The 20426-nt window shown below is 36.1% G+C and overlaps 2 protein-coding genes across 3 annotated transcripts in view; both read left to right on the top strand.

Moving 5' to 3' along the window:
• LOC113230957 (guanine nucleotide-binding protein G(o) subunit alpha) overlaps positions 1 to 4052 on the top strand; it is a 68605-nt gene extending 64553 nt beyond the window's left edge. For both annotated transcript variants that reach the window (XM_026465069.1, XM_026465068.1), the window contains exons 5-8: positions 195 to 323; positions 922 to 1051; positions 1913 to 2066; positions 3251 to 4052. In XM_026465069.1, the coding sequence (XP_026320854.1) occupies positions 195 to 323; positions 922 to 1051; positions 1913 to 2066; positions 3251 to 3438 (601 nt within the window). In that variant the 3' untranslated portion in view covers positions 3439 to 4052. The remainder of the gene's footprint in view (positions 1 to 194; positions 324 to 921; positions 1052 to 1912; positions 2067 to 3250) is intronic.
• Positions 4053 to 17035: 12983 nt separating this feature from the next.
• On the top strand, positions 17036 to 20216 carry LOC113231056 (cyclin-Q). Its single transcript, XM_026465218.1, has 2 exons — positions 17036 to 17742; positions 20048 to 20216. Exons 1-2 carry the CDS (start codon positions 17077 to 17079, stop codon positions 20135 to 20137), a joined length of 756 nt encoding a protein of 251 aa, XP_026321003.1. The 5' UTR covers positions 17036 to 17076; the 3' UTR covers positions 20138 to 20216.
• Positions 20217 to 20426: the final 210 nt, after the last annotated feature.

Here is a 20426-nt window from a genome sequence, read left to right as displayed (position 1 = left end):
GCTGTACAGGAAGCAGTAGTGCAATAAACTACAGGCGATGTATATTTACAACAACTTTACGTATGTAAATTTACAAAATCCCAGAAAAAAATGCCATGTTGTAAATGATGTATCGTTTATTTTTCATGTCCTGTTACGTTTCTAGTTATTATTAAAGCACTTTTGGTAAATTATATTTTTCTGTCTATTTCTAGTTTCTTGGACGACCTCGACCGGTTAGGCGCGAGAGATTACCAGCCCACCGAACAGGATATTCTAAGAACAAGGGTCAAAACTACCGGCATAGTCGAAGTTCACTTCTCTTTCAAAAACCTTAATTTCAAGTAAGTATCCTCCACTGATTCTCGATTTCAGATGAACAAAGTTTGGTGGCTAGAATTCAGTGTGTTGAACATAATAAAACAGTGCAGAGTACTAAAACAACCGACCTCAAAAGTCATTCATCCCCTATTTTGCCGCCCTTAGAGGTGGAATATTTTCTTCAAATTTAAATTGGACCACATCGGTGGTACCCCCTTTCCAACAAAAAAAAAATCATCAAAATCGGTCCACAAATGCCATAACTGGAACATCATCATCATCGCCTAACATACATACAAAATAAATACATACAGTCGAATTGAGAACCTCCTCCTTTTTTTGAAGTCGGTTAAAAATGGCGGACTCAGTGTAACAGTTAATTTCGATCCACTGATATTTATCACCACTTTACCTGGTTTTACTCTACGTAATAATATGACTAAATTCTAAGGAAATGGTGAACCTTAAATACTTAATTATTTTCTTTACTTTAAATCGAAAGTTACAATATTTGATATTTAAAATATAACCTTATGTTCTTAGGTGTCTAATTCCCTTTGTCGTGGAAAAGAAACTGTTATTCCTGTAGTACTAATGCGGATTTTGATGTGCAAATTGCAGATTGTTCGACGTGGGCGGCCAGAGGTCGGAGAGAAAGAAATGGATCCATTGCTTCGAGGACGTGACGGCGATCATCTTTTGCGTCGCTATGTCCGAGTACGACCAAGTGTTGCACGAAGACGAGACAACGGTATGATGTTCCAGATTGTCTTAATTTGTATTAGACCATTACAAGAACGAGAGCCACATTGGATCCTCGGTATTAGGACCTTCATTTCGTTGAGTTTTTTAACATCAATGCAAACTAGGATGATGATTTCATTTGACGTTAGTCATAGAGATGGGGTAAAGTCGATAGATTTATAGTGTATTTGATTTTTGATGCAAAACTTCTCTCTCATCGTTTTGTTGTATATATGTGTGAAGTCTTTTGTATTATATTGAAGACATAAAACACACAACAGTAATTCAAATGCAATTTCAATAGATATATAAGAAAATTTTAAAAAACATTTATCATGTCATTTAGCTTACAGGTTTCAAATAAGTAATAACACTGACATGCCTATGATTAAAATTCATATTTTAAGAATGAATAGGTATTCATTCTTAAATTACGCTATAAATTTATACATTAAATTATCTAAAATGCAGTGTTATGAAGTAACCTTTGCACGTAATTAGAGAATAAGAAATACGTAATCGTAAAAATTAATGAGAAAAAAAAGCTTTTCCGCTCATTTCTCACAAATAAGCTTTGTTTTGGTGTTATTTTAATTTAATGTATTTACTTAAAATAGTTCATGAAATACGTAATAATTTACGTAGTAATTTACGTAATACACGTAGTTACAAGGTCATAGTGTGTATTTTTCGTTCATATTGTGGATTAGCCTAGATTATTTTTAGTATAAAATATATATTTACTTTAGGGGACAATTAATTTCCTCCGCTCTGTCCATCACGCGTCTCTTGCACAAATGGTTACTAGTGTTACAAGATTCTGCACCCTCTCAATTCGTACTAAAAAGATATCATGTTAAACTTCCAGAACCGCATGCAAGAGAGCTTGAAGCTGTTCGACTCGATTTGCAACAACAAGTGGTTCACCGACACCAGCATCATCCTCTTCCTCAACAAGAAGGACTTGTTCGAGGAGAAAATCCGCAAGTCGCCGCTCACCATCTGCTTCCCTGAATACACTGGTGCGTATTATTTCTGGTTTAAACCAGTTTTCTGTTTTTAGATTTCATAATGGATTGATGGAAAAAATTCATTAATGTTTCCCTGCGAAAAATGGCCAGCTCATTCTTGTATTCAATGAGACAACCTGTGTCTCGGAGATTTTGTAAAGCCGCCAATTTAACTAACGCAAAACTGGTCCATTTAATGGTGCTTGCTATTGTGCCACCTGAGTGAAACTCTTGGCGACACAACGAATCCCTTTGTAATTAAGGTGTACTAGTTTGTCTCCTGCATAGAAAAATGTCTACTCAATATTTTGAATAGCAGTAGAGTTCGCTGTGAAAGAATACATCCAGGGAAGTACCTTACATATTTCTACCGCCAAGCATTACTGCGTTCCGGTTTGAAGGGTAAGGGTGCTGGAGAAAAACCGGGCACATGGTACTTGTCAACTTATGCCATACGATGCTCGATTGTATATGATTTCGATATTCGATTCGTTAGTAATTACCAATCCTGTCATTCGAATAACGAATTAGTAATCAACAATTGTCGTATTCGAACGATCCGAATGATCCTAAAAATCCTAAAAAATACTAATTAGTATTATTAATCCATAGATTCCATAGAGCATTTCTGCTCGTGATCACCTGACCCTCTCTGACATATGGTAAATATCGTAATTGTGACGGGGACAGGGATATTTTGATATGGACATGGTGTTTAAGATATACTTAAACATATAATTGAAATAAATAAATAAATAGTAATAGAATAATTTAGTAGAATTAATGGATTAAGAATATGGCAATGTTCCATTTTTATTTTGGTCAGGCAACACTGTTTTTTCTCTCTCTTCTCGAAAACTCCCTTGTAACGACAGGTCTAAATTTAAACTATATTTTAAATATAGTCAATTGTAAATTCAACTTGCATTTTATTTGTACAAATAGTGAATGATCTGGTGGAATTCCGAGTAGTTCTAACATAATATCATTCGACTCGTGCGCGCAACCGAATGGCAGGGATGTTAAGTAGCATTAGTAACATTCAAAGTCGCGCATCGCTAGGGTGCAGTGCCAGTGCACGTGATATCTTTGCAATTTAAAGCTTGGAGTGGCACTGCACCTCGCTTACCACCAGACGCACGACTCGGTCGTTCTGTCACTTGGTATCGTAAAAAAAAATATTTCTCCCGTTTCAGGTGCGCAAGAATACGGCGAAGCGGCAGCGTACATCCAAGCTCAGTTCGAAGCCAAGAACAAATCCACCACCAAGGAGATCTACTGCCACATGACGTGCGCCACCGACACCAACAACATCCAGTTCGTGTTCGACGCCGTGACCGACGTGATCATCGCCAACAACCTGCGCGGCTGCGGCCTCTACTAGGCGTCTGTCTGCGCTGTCCCCCCTCGCCTCGCCTCGCCCGGACAGCATATCAGTGACGTCATCGGGCGGCCTCGGCGCAGCGACGGCCACGGCCACTCGCAGCTACGCGTTCTATATTATATATTTTTATGGGAAGTAAGCTTACCGGATGTACCGCCGATGTGCAGTATCGTGTGTCACATGGCTTGGAGCATTGTGTCTGTTTTACGTTCGCTCGGGCCGCCGTCGCGACTAGACCGCGGAGTAGTTTCCCCTGTAAAATAAACCGAGTCGTCCTCAGTTGGCGGCGCGGCATTCCGACTCGACGTGGCGCCGCCCTCCGTTAGCTCAATCCTCTTTGATGAACAATTAGGTGTCTAGTGTTCAATTCTAAATTTTGGTGCTAGTATAGCGTTTGGTTTGTGCAGTGAGCACTGAGCATTTGCGGTCTAGTTGCGGCACAGGCGGAGCTCTGGAAACAAACGTGCTTATATACTCACTCTCTTACGGACCAAAAACCAGAAAGGAACCAATATTTAGTACTGAACTCGGTAGTGAGATGCATGAATACTTTCACAGGCCTATTTTAACTGATACAAAACATCATTCCATTATTAAGTATTTGCTTACGATGAGAAATTATTTTTGTAAACTTTTGAATGCACAAACTGTGACCACTAAGGAAGATGAGTTTATTTTACGTACCTTGAGTCTTTTAAGCTAAGTCCTGTGTCATTCTGAGAGTGCTGCAATTTGATTATTAGTTAGGCGTTTGTATGCGCACAAACTATTTATTTCTGTTATGCCATATACGATTCGAAATATTCTTTTTGTGTTAATATTTTTTCTATATCACTTTACAGTAAACCTTAAGGTGTTAGCGATTTAAGATCTACTCTTGTATTCAATTATAAAGATCATGTTAGGTATTTATTTTATCTAGCGTATTTGTATTAAAGGTGGTATATGTATACTTGTCATGTTTAATTTTACGTTTAAGTGATTAACCAACTTTACAAGTAAGTATGTTGATTTCGTGAGGCGCGCGGAGCGTGAACGGAGAGGCCGCCGCGGCGCAAGTGGCGACGCACCTCCACTAGCCTTCTGTTCGCAGCATTTGTAAGATATGTGAGTATATAAACTTTGTATACACTCGCGAATTGGCGTAATCAAACCTTATACATATATATACTATATAACATAATTTATTATTAATAATAAAATAAAAAAATCTTACTTTTAAGCATTAGGGCAGTAACTGTATCAATAAACATTAATTATTAATGCAATTAGACAGTAACCTTTACTATTGTCATAGTTAGGTGATTTGTTTTCATTTTACGTTTATGGAGTATGTAAAAAGTGATTATATGAAAATGTAACGCCTACACTGTGACCGCGCGGGCCATTCTCCCGCGAAGCCACAGCCGCCTGCGGCTGCAGAACCAAAGATTTGTTATATTCAATACTCTAATGACTCGACTTTCGAAATTAAATGTAAGAAAGCTCAGCGGTGATGTGCATTTGTAGGTGATGTGCTCCTGCTTTGTTTTCTCTAGATCAGTGTCAGTCGGATGAATGTTAATCCCGTTTGGTTGTTGCGTAGGAGTGGCCCGCGGCAAGAGCGCCCGCCGCTCGCTTGTTACTAGGTAGGTTTTTTACTGTTAACAATATGTGTACGTAAACTAATAAAAAATAATATTAGCGCAGTTCTACATTCAGCCCAGAACCTACATTTAAGTAAGCTTCACATTACATTTAAAGTTTTTTAAAGTATAAACTGGGTGCGCGTGTTTCGAAATCGATTTGTAATCGCACCTCTGTGGTGGGCTTAGGGATAGTTCCGTTTCATAAGTGACGGAGATGCACCAATGCGTCTGTTTGTAGAACACGACAATTTGTGCAACGCACAATATTTGCCCCATTTTTATTGAGACTACATTCTATGAAACGGAACGGTGTGTTGGTGCGACGCGGGTGAGTCAGCGGCGGGCAGCGGCCATGGGTAGTACCATCAACACAACGCAGCTTTGAGCGTCGCGCAGACAACGGCTGCCTCGCCACTCCTCGACGCTTCTCGCACACACTCGAATGTCGTAGCGTACGAAATTGTCAGTTTCGCATTTTAATGTGTTCCTCCGCCGCTAAACATTAACTTGTATGCTTTAATATTTCGAGTGAATGTGATGTAAATTTTGTACACTGCCGCATTGTTTATTCGCTCGAATCACATTTAGTTTATAAGATTTGGGACAGTGACCGAAACGCACAGGCCACACGCGACATTGTTTGGAACATAACGTGCGCACAATCAACAAACTCGTCTCGACGCTCAATCGGACCTTCAGCCAAACGTTACGTATGTACGCCTCGTGGTATGTGCGTAAGCTTCTTATTTGAAGACTGAAATGTTGCCGCTCAAATATTCTCGCGCTTTATTAGATCCACGACGGGGAGGATAATGCAGTTTTTTTTAAAAGATAGCGTTTAGTGGTTGGGTCAAACTAGATGTCTTAAGAAAGCATTAACGATGTGACATAAGGTAATTCGAAGACTACGCGGATCAAGAAATATGCGAATTGAGCGACATTCAGTTGTAATTTTTAATATTAAACGCTGAAACTTTGTCACAATGTTGTCGATTTAACAATATCACCATGCTTCATTCATATTTGCCAAAGTTAATACTAACCTCACTATTTATATACCTACTGTATGTTCTTTGATGACTAAATTATGTGTGAATTCGCGGGAAGGGCGAAGGCGCGGCGCACGCATCGCGGCCCCGGTGGCGAATTAGTCTTATTGGTACTGATCAGAGTACAATGTTGAAGTTATCTTATTTAGAATTGATGACATGTAACATTTATTTCTAGCGCGTGCAGGGACCGCTCGGTAAGACCAGGCCGCGCGCCGCGCCCCAGCCCGCCCCGGACCGATCGGTCGCCGAGCGGTCCCCTATTGAACAAACGTTTAAGAAAGTAAAATTTTTAGTCACTAGTGGGTAATTTTTGAATGTGATTCAATCTTATCTTTATTTTTCTATATCAAGTGACTTTTTAACTTTTATTTCCTTATGTTCCAACTTGTGTTTTGTATTGCATTTATTGAGAGCGATATATTTAACCAACGATTTAATTAAACAATATTTTCTCTTTTTTGTATCTCGTCTGCACTGGTATTTTTTATTGAATTTACTATAAATGTACTTTTAAGTGTATAATTTAAATAATTACTGAAAATGATTATATTCTTATTTTTATGTTCAAATAATCATGTGGGTTTTATTTATTATACCCCTAAAGTGTCCCTTCCCTAAGAAACAAAAAAAATATAGACACAAAATTAAGCTTACTAATAATTTACTTATATTGTATAATTTATAATTTTCACAGAAAAAAATCATCACAAGCCTGTAACAACTGGTCCCTGACTACCATCAGCAGCACAAAATCTAGGTTAATTAAAAAAAGTAACATAGACACTTATTTTACGTAATGTAGGTATAGTTGATGTTTCACTCTGCATACTAGGTACAGAAAGTGAATTTGTACAGCTGAAGACTGCCCCCCTAACGAAAAAAGGCACAACTATGCGTACACTGCACAGCAGTTGTGCCTTTTTTTCCTTCTGAGGGCAGAATACTAAAAATCAGCAATGTCGTTATGTCCATATCAGTTATTTTAATGTTATACTAGTCTGCCCACAGACCACATAAATACTAGTAATAGACTGGTTAGTGAGCGGGGTCCGCGTTACCTAGCTTATCACCAGACAAGTGTCAACAGCGCGTCAGTCGTTCAAATGTGATACTTGATTATTTTGTGGAAATAATAGAAATACTGTGCCATTATATCATGTCGCATAAGAAGCCAAAGTTTAAAAATTCTCCGGGAGTGATTTCATTTCATCGGTAAGTACTAAAACTCTGTATTTTCTAATATTTTGAACAATACAATCTTAAATACAATATTATAATTTCGAAACAAAACTATTTTCTTGCAACTCGGTAATAACAACATACATTGGTTGCTAGCCATCGTCGCCGTCAAAAGAACAATTCGAATGACGCTCAATATGAATTGCTTGCACTAGTGTCGTATAATTACACTTGGTATTGGGTCCGCGTGATGTAATCAAATTATCGATATGTAGAAACTATTTAGAAACCCGGTTTTGGTTTAGTTCAACATTTTTTTATAGCGGTAGGTACCAATGTGTAAATATAAATTGTTTACAGGTATTTAAAAGCTAACAATTTTGATTACTGAAATGTGTGGTAATAGTTTTTTTAAAATTTAAGTAAAAACGATATATTAATGGAAAAAAAGGAAATATAGGTAGAAGAGGTACAGTGTCGATAATTTTACAATGCACGTAAGTTCGTGGAGTATCAAATGAAGACTTTATAAGATTGAAGATTTTCTTTCCCTTATCGACATGATTCCTATCTCCCTACTTGCTTATTATACGTTACCTTAGTCTGCTTGAGTTCTTAGTTTTATCACAGGCATGATTTACATTTGCAGTTTTTGTATTGATTTTTTTAGTTTCCCGCCGGATCCTTTTTAAAGGAGAAATGGGCTGAAGCAACAGGCAGCAAAAGCTGGGTACCTACTAAATGTAGCACCATTTGCTATAGGCATTTCGTGACATCACATTAAATTATATACATATGAATGTATATAATTTAATGTCATATAACAACCGAAAAATTCATTAAGAAATAAATTATATGGTTAATATGACATGAAACTCAGAGTCCCATTCACAAATTATAGACCACATCTAAATGTCAAAACATTTCATTTCAGTTTTCATTTCATTTCATTGTCAGTTATTTTTAGTCAAGTTTTCATGAAACAAATGATTCGCTTCTTCGCCTTCGGAAATAAGTATCTTCATTTTCTTGACAAGCTCGTCGACGCTATAGGTGTAGTCGTGTTCAGCAAGGTAAGAAAGAGGTAATTGTTGAACAAATATATCATATTTCAGAGAGAATAAAAATTTTTATGATGACTGTTTTAATATTTCAACCCTTCCAGTGATCGGATTGACTTGAAATCTAGTAGGTTAATAAAAGTACGACGACAGTATAATAATTCATCTACGCTAGATCTCGAAGAAAGTAATAATTTTAAATGCCGTTTCCATATACTCCGTGGTTAACTCTAATTATAGCAAGTATAAAGCAATGCCTAGTTCAATATTCCGCAAGTTATGAAACTTAATGTCGATATCAATTAAATGTCACGTCCCTATCTGTAGATTGTCAACTTTTCGCCTTTGTTCTAAGAAGTTTATGCCCATAGGATTCTAGCTTTTATGTGACTAGTAATAATAAAACCTTATTAGATCCAAATAAGTTTCAATTTTTTTTACCAAGTTTTTTATTATTGTCTATTTTCGTTTGATCTGATTTGATATAACCAATTCTAGAACTCTACTCAATGCTCAAGTCAGGTCTTGAGTATGATTCAAAGCACTAGAAATCATACTCAAGTCTTTGCCATTAGGGTCGTATTACCAGTGCTTGAAATCATACTCAAGTCTGCTCAAATCCTGACTTGAGCATTGAGTAGAGTTCTGGAATAACGACCCTTAATACTAACGTAAGATTACGTTTTCAAATGTGTACGTGTGGCGACACTGGTTTTGATACAAATGTTGCTTAATGCCATTTCCATTCTTTTCTTTCTTCCGTGAGTCTGCCATTATTGTGATTTCTGAGGCGTCCCTTACTTTTATTTATATTAAAATCGACTAGTTAAGTAACAGTTGTCATTTATATAGTCGGTTCTAGTCCTAAGGTCTTTTACTGTCCACCCTGGAATAAGCTGATTCCGGCTGCACCTTTTCAATCTCGAGAACCCCAGCTGCTAGGTGTTTGTATGGAAAAATAAATCTCTTATTTTATTATTTTAAGTAATGCAATTTGAATTTTTAAGCCACCAATCATAAGAAATAATAATCATAAAATTATAGATAATTAGAATTTTGTTTTTTATAATTTTTATTATTTCATTTAGAAACTTGGACCCTCACACTTCTGTGACAAGGAAGCTGGCTTTTCAAGATGTGGGTTTAGCACCGTAGCATGACCGGGTTACAAACGTCGAAGTCAATAAGCAAAAGAAAAAAGCGGAACTCATGAACACCATAAAACGCAGGAAAATCTACTTCGGCCAACACAATAAGTACAAATGACTCCAGCTTATCACCTACGGCAAAGTCGCTGGAAAACGAAGTTTCGGCACAAGGCGACATTAAAAAATACTTATGTATAATTTACGTTTTTTTTTTTATTTAAAAAACTAATTATACGTTTGCAAAGCCGCAATATCAGTACATATCGGTACTGTTACCGTAAAAAAACATAAGTTGCACAATTTAGAAAAAAATCACTGAACTTGAACCTGCATTTTTGTGGCACAAAAACATTTAATTTTATAACACGATGGCAGGAGTTAAATACCAGTGGTGTTTAGTAACGTGTAGGCCCTCCTCTGTTCCTTACACATTCCCTGAGCCTATTTGGGACACTCTCTATAAGGTGAGTTACATTTTCGACAGGAATTTGTTCCCAGCAGTGTTTTAGTGCATTGGTTAGTTCCTGACGACTGTGGATGGCAGTAAACTGTTCTTTGAGGCTTCGTTTCAGCTGATCCCATAAGTGCTCAATTGGGTTTAAGTCGGGACTCAAGGCGGGCCACGGCAAAACATTGATGTTGGCTTCCGAAAGTGCGCTTTGGGTCATACGGGCCGTATGAGGACGTGCATTATCATGCATCAAGACGAAGTCTCGGTCAATTCGTTGTGAATATGGGATCACATGAGGCTGGATGACCTGTTGGACGTAATTGGCAGCGTTCACGTTGCCCTCATCCAGGAATACCAGCTCCGTTTTACCAAATTCCACCCCACACCATAATACTGGGCCCACCAAAGCGGTCAGTTTCTCGAATGCAGGGATCCAAAAAACGTTCTCCTGGTTTCCTCCAGACACGTACCCGTCTGTCATCACTGTAAAAACTTAACTTTACGTTCATCTGTAAAGAGCACTGTCCTTCAGTTGTCCATGGTCCATTCGAGATGTTCACGTGCAAATCTTAAACGCGCTGCACGATGTGCCCTGCTCAATTTCTGTCGAACAGCACGCATTCTGGAGCGTTGTTGGTCTTCATTTCATGGAGCCTGTTTCGTATCGTTTGATCACTCACTCGGGTGCCAGTAGCTTCACGTAAAAATGTAAGCGATTTTGTAAGGTACGCGCAGTCACGGTGCGCTCTCTACGTGCAGTAAGTCGAATGTACCGATCTTCATGGGAGGTGGTGGACCGAGTTCTGCCTCCACCTTGTCGTCTAGTAACACTACCGATCTCCTGATAACGCTTCCAAACATTTCGAATCGCATGCCGAGACACACCGAGGCTTAAAGCTACTGATCTCTGTGAATTGCCTTGTTGAAGCAATACTACTGCTCTGTAAGCGGTTTCCGGGTCCATATGGCGTCAAATTCCAGACATTGTTATTGTAGACAAAGCGCAAACACCGAAACAAATGATAAACACCGATCCGATTTCAACCTGTGTTTGCTATGGGATGCAGAACACAAGTGATTAGAAAAGTGCGTAATATGCAGAATTTACTCATTTTTATTTTTTTCGTCTACCCACTTAAGAACCACCTCAAACTTAACATTCCGAACATTAAACAATCTGTAAACATTATGCAATTGAAGATTATCCACTTAAATTTACAAAGCATCAAGCAAAAAGAAAATACAGTCGAATTCTCAGTAATATTCGAGTGGGCCCTAAATTGTTTTGAGTAGTTTATAAACAAGCTTATTCCAGTGTGGATAATAAAACGTCTTTGTAATTTTGAAACAGTGAACCACAGCGAACTACTAAGCGAACTAAATAATGCTAATGCTAATATGTTGCTAATCAAATTCTAAAAGTTCGTTGGCACAATGAAAACATTAATCTTCTTATTTTGCCTATTGGTTGTCGATTTCCTGATGATTTCGGAGATCATCTAAGTTTCGCAGCGTCAAGTTTGTAAAAATAGTAAATAAAAATTAAGGCGAACGACGCCAATGTCAAATTTTTGTAACAGGCCAAAACATTAATAAATAATTTGATGATTTGGATTAAATATTTTTGCCATCCTCTAAGATTTGGATAATCCGCGACCACACGATGCAATGTCCCCTCACCTAAAAATTAAAAATACGCGCCATTTACAACCATAGAGTAGCTTAGTCTGTGTGTGTTGCATGTATCGTACAACAACTTGGACTCGCACCGATCGACGATCGAACCGTCAATGTTATCGTATATTTCATCCACTCTTCTAAGCTGAAAAAAAGTTACCTGTTATTATGTTGTGTCTATTGTTTGTTAACTGGATTTGTGGCAAAAAAAAAAAAAAAAAAAAAAAAAAAAAAAAAAAAGGGCGCCAAGCTTCAAAGTAGTTTGCTTTATTTTAATTAATTTTGAAAAATTACTTTTAAGCCCTTTTTGATTACAAATTACTGTCGAATTTACTTGCATATCCGTTACTATTAATTGGGTAAATGAGTGTCTCCAGTGACGGCATCGTCCGTCCTGGAAAAAGGAAAAACGATGAGAAGAGTGACTTCGTAGAATCTCCTCCCACGAAAATGGCGGCAAACTTTTCTCGAACCCGTAGAGGACTTTTCAGAGATTATAACCACATTTACACCGATAATGATAAGAAAGAGTATACAATCCTACTTTCATCGAACAATGGCCAAAATAACAAAATGGATTTACTCAAAGTTAATAATGTTTTGAAAACTACATCTGGAGTTATCTACGTCAAACAGGTCGGACCTGCACTTGTTAAAGTATTTTTTAACAACAAGAAGGACGCTAATAACTTTTTGCTTAACAAAAAGGCACTGGAAAAATTTGAATGGTTAGCAAGAATTCCATACAATAATCTCGAAAGCCAGGGCATAATACGAGCACCTGTTGATATTTCTGAAGAGGATTTATTAGAAAACTTGAAGGCTGCAACTGATATCATCGGAGTCAAACGTTTCAACCGTAAGATCGCAGATGACTCCTGGGTTCCAACACCGACAGTCTTAATAACTTTTTTAAGTTCAACAGCGCCTGATCACGTCACGTTCGATCATATTTGGTTTGATGTGAAGCAGTATATCAAGCCGTTACTTCAATGTTTCACATGCTACAAATTTGGCCACAGCAGAGGGTCCTGCAAAAGTAAGCAAATCTGTTCAATTTGTACAGGAAATCACTTCTTCAAAGACTGTGACAACAAAGACACTGTCAAATGTGTAAACTGCAATGGCTCACATACAGCAGTTTCAACACTTTGTCCGCAAAAAGCTGCAAAAGTTGCTGAAATAAAAGGGAAAATAAAAGGTAATGTAACTTACGCCACAGTTGCTGCAAAAGTTAAAACTACTTCCGATTTGTATTCTAATCAAATTCCAAACAAAAGGGCTTTATTTAGTGATGTAATTAACTCCGTTGACATATTGGGTGTTATGATTAAAACTGTAATAGATGTTGTTAAATTACATAATACGAAAGATACTAGTAGTCCAGATCCTATCTCTGCAAAATCTATAAAAGAGTTGTTGATTACCAATTTTGCTGCACATAAATAATGGATAGCACTATTGGTGTTGGACAATTAAATATACTACAATGGAATTCTCGTAGCATCTTACCCAAATTAGACCAACTCAAAAATTTTGTTTATAGCAGTGATGTAGATATAGATTTGATCCTCCTCAATGAGACTTGGCTGAATCTTAATAAAATTTTTAGACTACCTGGTTTTAATATAGTGAGACGTGACTCTGACCATCCACATGGAGGAGTTGCAGTGGCAGTTAAGGACAAGTATAGTTTCTCCACTATTGCAACATCTTCAGATTATCATTTTCAAAACATATTAATCTCCCTCAAACTTCATGTATTTTCTGTAGACATATTATGTGTGTATATGCCTCCTCCTCCCAACGGGAAATTTAGAATTCAACAGTTATCAAGTGCATTGACGAAAATCGCTAACAGACATTATTTAGTTATAGGAGACTTTAATGCTCATCATACTTCATGGGGTTCTAGAAATAATGATCGCAGAGGTAATAGCTTACACTCACTAACAGAGACCCAAAACCTAGTCTGCTTAAATGACCACACCACCACTACCTTGGCTCCTTTTGGACAGCAAGGTAATGTCTTGGATTTGGTAATTGCTTCGCAGTCGATAAGTTCCAGTTGTTCATTATCGGTTCTTGATGACCCTCTCAGTAGTAATCACTTCCCGCTTTTATTGAATGTTATTTACAACACCGGCTCCACGGGTGCTGTCACACGAACTCAACCCAATTATGTATCGCCTCCGATAAATTCTTTATCTGAAATTAATTTTAAAAAGATTGATTGGTCTAAATTTACTGAATTGTGCAATGAAAGATTTTCTTTTAATCCCAATACAGATCCATTACAAAATTATAACAACTTTGTTTCTAAATTAGTTGACATTTTATTGACATTCCGTAAAAAAGTATATCCTTGCCACAGAAAACGTAAACCTTTACTGTGGTGGAATGACATATGTAACCAAGTTGTGCTTAGAGCCAAATTGGCATTGAACTCGTTTAAAAAGTATCCCACTATGGAAAATTTCATTTTATACAAGAACTTTGATGCTAATAAAAAAAAAATCCTAACAGAACAAAAAATATTAGCATGGACTAACTTATGCTCCTCTTTTAATCGAATGACTCCCACTAAAGTTATTTGGGACTATATTAGGCGATTCAAATTCTCTAAACTAAATTCAACCGCTAATACTAATACACTTTTTTTGGAAGATCCAGTTAATGCTTTAAACTTTCTCAACAAAATTGCTTCTCGCGACAGCATCGCCATTGATATGCGTGAATTACAAATTTATTTCTTATCTCCTGGTGCTGACTCAGCACAATGGCTCACCTCTAATTTTCAAATGCATGAATTTGATGCTGCTCTCATGTATAAAAAAAATACTTCCCCGGGTCCCGATTTCATTCCTTATTTAGTGATAAAAAAATTACCATCCCAAGCTAAAATCATTCTTCTTAAAATTTTTAATCAATTATGGCTTAATAATTCTATTCCCCCTGTTTGGAAAGATCAACATGTTGTTCCAATTCTTAAACCGTACAAGGATATTCATAGCTTAGATGCATATAGACCCATCTCGTTGACATCGTGTTTTTCTAAATGTTTTGAAACTATGATCAAAAATAGGTTAGAATGGTATATTGAAAGCAACAGTTTGATTCCGGAGTTCCAATTTGGTTTCCGCAAAGGGAAATCCACCATGTATAACTTGGGGTGTTTAATAGGTGATATAAAAAGGAATATGAGGCGTAACAAATACACTCTTGCTGTTTTTTTGGACATCAAAGGCGCATTTGACAATATAAATCATGCATATCTTATCAAGAGTCTCTCTTATCTGGGCATTCCAGGCCCCATTCTATTGTGGATATTTTCATTCTTAAATGGTAGAAATATTTCTTTAAAAATTAAAAATAATCTTTTTGGCTGTAGAACCACAAATAAAGGTACTCCTCAGGGTTCCGTTCTATCACCTTTGATTTTTATATTGAGCCTTGTTAATCTCATGAATCAAATTCCAATGTCTGTGAGATATTCATTTTATGCAGATGACTTAGTAATTTATCTCGAATGCGACAATATATACGTTGGACAAAAAAATATGAACAATTGCCTTTTTACATTACATAATCTATTGTCGACCCAATTAATGTTAGAAGTTAATACAAGTAAAAGTTCAGTCATGCTTTTTGCGGCAAAATGCTCATTTACGCCCAAAATTTATTACAATGACTGTTTGCTTCCAGTCCAATCTAAAGAAAGGTATTTGGGTATTATATTGGATCCTCAATTAACTTGGGAACCACATATTCTACATATCTGCAAAAAGACTGAGTTAGGCTTAAATATCCTTAAATCTCTAGTGGGGTTGAAATGGGGAGCTGATCCCAAGATTTTAAAAGTCTTGTATATTGCTGCCATTCGCAGCCACTTTGACTATGGATGTATGTTTTTTGCCGATGCTGCTAACCATTTACTCAGAAAGCTAGAAATAATTCAAAATAGAGCTTTGCGAATAATTTCAGGAGCTATGATGTCTTCCCCTATTAATTCCCTTGAGGTAGAAACAGGTGTAGTTCCTCTTATTGTCAGGAGGAGCTTTTTAACTGAGAAGTTTTGTCTTAGATTAGTTAGCTGCGACAATCCTGTAATTTGTAGTTTTTTAGAAGACTATGATATTCCTGACTTTAATACAGCTCCTTTAACTGCTACTACGACGCTGAGCCAATCTATTGCATATCTAAATTTTGAATTTCAGAATGCAATTTATTGGTCTCCAAAATTGCCTTGTTTTAACTTCGACTTTCACTGTTTAATTATGGATATATTAGTAAATACATCAAAGTTTAGGAACAAATTTGAATTTTATGAGTTTATAGATGCTAAGAAGGATTACATTAAAGTGTATACAGATGGTTCTAAAACTAAGGATAGGACAAGTTTTGCTTTTTATAATTCTTATTTAAAATGCGGAAGAGTTTTTATTTGTAATAATTTATTTTCTATTTTTTCTGCTGAGGTTTTGGCAATGATTTATGCTATAAACTATATTTTAAATTCTAACTTTAGTATTTCTAAATATTTGATTTTGTCCGATTCTTTGAGTGCACTGTTGTTATTGAAAAATAAGATCATTGATAGCCGTGTTAATTACTTAATTTACTACTTAAGAAATCTAGTTAACGAAATGTGCAATAAAGGTTTCACTATAGAGTTCTGTTGGGTTCCGGGACACTCCGGTATATTTGGAAATGAACTAGTCGACACCCTAGCAAAATCGACAGAAAATGTAGACTACTGTGATTTTAAAGTTCCTCATTCAGACTTGGTTTTATGCCTTAAGGAAAATATGATCAAAAGATGGTGTCTCACTCTAAATTTTACAAGAGAAGTTAAAGGAAAGTGGCTTGCCGAGATAGTCCCGGTGCCTTCAACCAAGGCTTGGTTTGAAAGATATCCCACATATATAGGTAGAGATTTTATAACGACTCTAAGCAGACTTCGCATAGGTCATTGTAAGATCCCTGCACATTTATTTAGGTTAAAGTTAAATAGTAACTCGTTATGTACATATTGTTCCCATAATTACTGTGACCTTAATCATTTGTTTTTTGACTGCCCACAATTTTCTTTACAACGTCTGTTACTTATTTCTTTAACTCAAGACCTTCTCCAATATAAAACAATTCCCAGTACTGTACAGGAGTTTTTAAAGCACACAAGTTTATATAACGTAATATTTGAATTTGTAAATAGCACCTTTAAAATAGTGTAAGTTGTCTATATTTAATTTATTTTTTTAACTTTCATACTGTAGTAGTTAGTTTTTTTTTATGACATTTAAAACTCTGTAATAATTATAATAATTCATGTTTAGGCTGATGGCTTTGCCAAAGCCTTAATAAATTAAAAAAAAAAAAAAAACTGGATTTGTGGTTAACCTCTTATTTGTTTGTAAATTGATAAAATTTTAAATTGTTACTATGAAAGACGTCATAGACGTAATGGCTTTGCAAAGTTCAAGACGTGAGAGGCGTTTGGCAGAATACCGGAGCGCTGCCGGTCACAGTTTGGCCACAAATTTTATATTTGAATGCGGCATCAAACTTGGGTTGCAACCGGCTACTGTGGCTACAGCTGCAATATTTTACCATAAATTCTTCAAGGAAGCAGAGAAGAATGACTATGATTGTTATGTGATTTGTACCGCATGTTTGTGTGCGGCCGGGAAGTCTCGAGATGAGCCGGTGAGGTTGAGAGACGCGGTAAATGTCGCACATAATTCCATAAACCGTGGAGCAGGGCCTTTGGAGCTCGGAGAAGAGTACTGGTCGTGGCGAGGAGCGATCGCTCAGGCTGAATTATTAGTCCTTAGAGTATTGGGATTTAATCTTGACACGCCATCCCCTCATAAGTACTTGCTGCACTATTTGCGTTCTCTTCAAGAGTGGTTTCCGACTTCACAATGGCGAGCAGCGCCTATAGCTCGCACGGCGATGGCGTTCCTGCAAGACTTTCACCACTCGCCGGCAGTTTTAGATTATAAGGCTCCTCATATTGCTGTGGCATGTCTGACTTTGGGCCTATTGGTTCTGGGTGTATCAGTGCCTTTAGCGTCTACCCTAGATGACGATGCAGCTTGGTATTCGGTAAGTTCGCTTAATTACCACTATCTTCTTATTAACCTATTTTGTTACACTGCTATGGCCTCCAAAAGCGTTATGCCTTTTAAATTGTAATAATATCTCAATAAAAAATAGCCAATTTCGTTACTTTTATGGTAATGCTAATTTCAGACTTTTTACTAATAGGTTTCCGTTATCTCTAACCAATATGTCTGTCTATAGCAATCTTTGGGGGAAGCATAGGCCTCCCAGCAGTGGACATCTTCCGGTTGATATGATGCTCTTGAATATGTCTTTATCTCAAAAATGGTGTAAGATAATCACCATCTATATCTCACACATGGAACCAAATACTGTTGGAACTCAAAATTGCAATTGAGAATAGACAATTTGAAAATAAAAAAAATACCTGAATATATCTTACTGCGAATAACAAAAAAAAATTAGATATTAATTATCCATTTATAAATAACCATGTGACATTTTCGACAAAAAGTCGTTAATTTATATAGCTAAGGTAAGAAAATCACTATCTTTCTGCATGTGAATCTCAATAACAAAAAAGCTTATAAACTTGGAGTTTTATTTGCAGAAATATGTTAAATTTCTTACAACTGGTACATAATTTGGAGATTTTTTTGTAGAAAATGTCACTTGTGTAGTTTTATCTTTAAGCAGACAATATATATTGGTATCCTTCTTTTTTTTAATTTCAAATGTGTTTTTTAAGTTACACAGTTTTGAGCTATGACAAACCAATCTGGATCATTGGTATTAAGAGTAAAAACGAAAGCAATGCAACATTGACCTACCAATAAATGGACGTCAGGTTCGCGCTAAAAAGTGTCCGCACCTGTAGGGCGTTAAAATCGCATACAGAGCGTCAATCGCGCAATAGTCTTAAATTGTTCGAGTGACAGTGCGGTTGCCAGTCATGCAGTACAAATAATAACTTGTAAACATTACTGCAGTAAAGTGTGAAAACAGGATTTTGTATCATATTTTCACTAAACAAATATATTGTGTTATCATAGTTGTCATTTAAAAGTGTTATTTTGTACAGTTTTAAAGCACACGAAATAATGAAATAGCCAACTCTCCTTTTTCTACTCATTGCATGTGCAAAAGATGGAAAGAGACCCATTACGTCAGTTTCAAGAAGCTTATATAAACTTCTTGGTCATTTTCAATTGTTCGAACCACAAGCAATTGAAATATTTAGAACAAACAAACTGTAGAGTTGCTTTGATTTTAATCGTATTTTTAAAATGATTTTTTTATTAAACATTAGCAATAACTAACAAAATATTGTTGTACTCGTTTTACGGCATGGGATTACCTATCGGAAGTCAGAAAATACATTTGCCCGAAATAACATTACCTTGAATTTTCATAGTGTTTTTACGAAGATTACAAAACAAAAGCTAATTTTGTCTATGTAAAAAGGCATCAAAACTACTCGAAAGCGTAACGGATTTGTTATAAATCAGAATTACGGATATTTGAGTTTATGTTTAGTTAGAATATTGGTACATTTTTTATAGTACATGCTTATTTTCACATTTGTAGTAATAATTCTATGTATGTATCTGCCCAACTCTTTATTATACCTTTAAGTGAAAGTTGTACAAAATTCGACATAATAATATATATAAAGAAATTAATTAACATTTACGAGAAAGGCTATTTATTCCATTACTCTTGTGTTCAAGTAATTTTCAGTTGAAGCTAAATGTGGTGCATTTTGTAAAGTTTCCAGTAGAAGCTGAATATGATGATTTTGGGCCCTTAAATTGTTGTAAGCAAATTTAGGCAGTACTGCAATGACGTTACAATTTAAATTAAATGTTTTAGTTTTTTTATATTTCGTTACGTGTGACTACATTTGTATAGGTTAACCTCGGACATTTTTTTTGTGGTTTTTGTATTAGACCCGATGTCCATATGTTGGTAGGTCAATGCAATACAAAGTAAAAATTTTATTTGCATCATATTGCACGCCCAGGTAAAGTCAACTTGTCCAGATCATATTTACTCTGGCTGGATTTTTAATGTAATAAAGCTAGGGATGTGCTGCTAGATAGACCCCCCCCCCCCCTACAAATTATCAAGTGCTTTAATTATTTAGTATGAGACAGCCTTCTATACTAATGATTAAAACCTGAGTATATTTTGTTGTTGATAGAACTGTTTCACAAAAGGAAAAAATATAAATAAAAACTAATTTCGTCAGGTTATTGCAAGAAGTCATTAATTGCTATATAAATTATACGGCAATTAATGACTTCTTGCAATAAATAATCCAACAATTTGTATTTATGATTTTCAGGTATTTACAAAAGATCTTCAAAAAGAGAAGAACTGGGAGATAATGGAGAAGATTATGCAAGTCTACAGCAGAGAACCTGAACCTATATAATAATTTAATTTAATATAAGTATAATAGTGTTGCACTTAATGTAAGATTTAGGATTATGATTTGGTTTTAAATGTGTTCCAAAAAGTATTGTATTGCTATACAAATAAATGACATTCGGTTTTATTACAATTTGTTTAATTTTTAAGACATTAAGGGTCATATTCCAGAACTCTACTCAATGCTCAAGACAGGATTTGAGCAGACTTGAGTATTATTTCAAGCACTGGAAATATGACCCTAATGGCAAGGACTTGAGCATGATTTCTAGTGCTTTGAATCATACTCAAGT

The sequence above is a fragment of the Hyposmocoma kahamanoa genome, unplaced genomic scaffold (assembly GCF_003589595.1).
Source record: "Hyposmocoma kahamanoa isolate Upper Pololo Valley unplaced genomic scaffold, ASM358959v1 64, whole genome shotgun sequence".
Classification (NCBI taxonomy): Eukaryota; Metazoa; Arthropoda; class Insecta; order Lepidoptera; family Cosmopterigidae; genus Hyposmocoma; species Hyposmocoma kahamanoa.
This window is presented reverse-complemented; position numbering and strand designations above follow the sequence as displayed.

What these genes read in the sequence shown, in the direction of transcription:
- LOC113231056 (XM_026465218.1), top strand. Translation starts at nt 17,077, where the DNA reads ATGAAAGACGTCATAGACGTAATGGCTTTGCAAAGTTCAAGACGTGAG. An exon ending in ACGATGCAGCTTGGTATTCG is followed by an intron (nt 17,743 to 20,047) that starts GTAAGTTCGCTT and finishes TATGATTTTCAG; the next exon opens with GTATTTACAAAAGATCTTCA.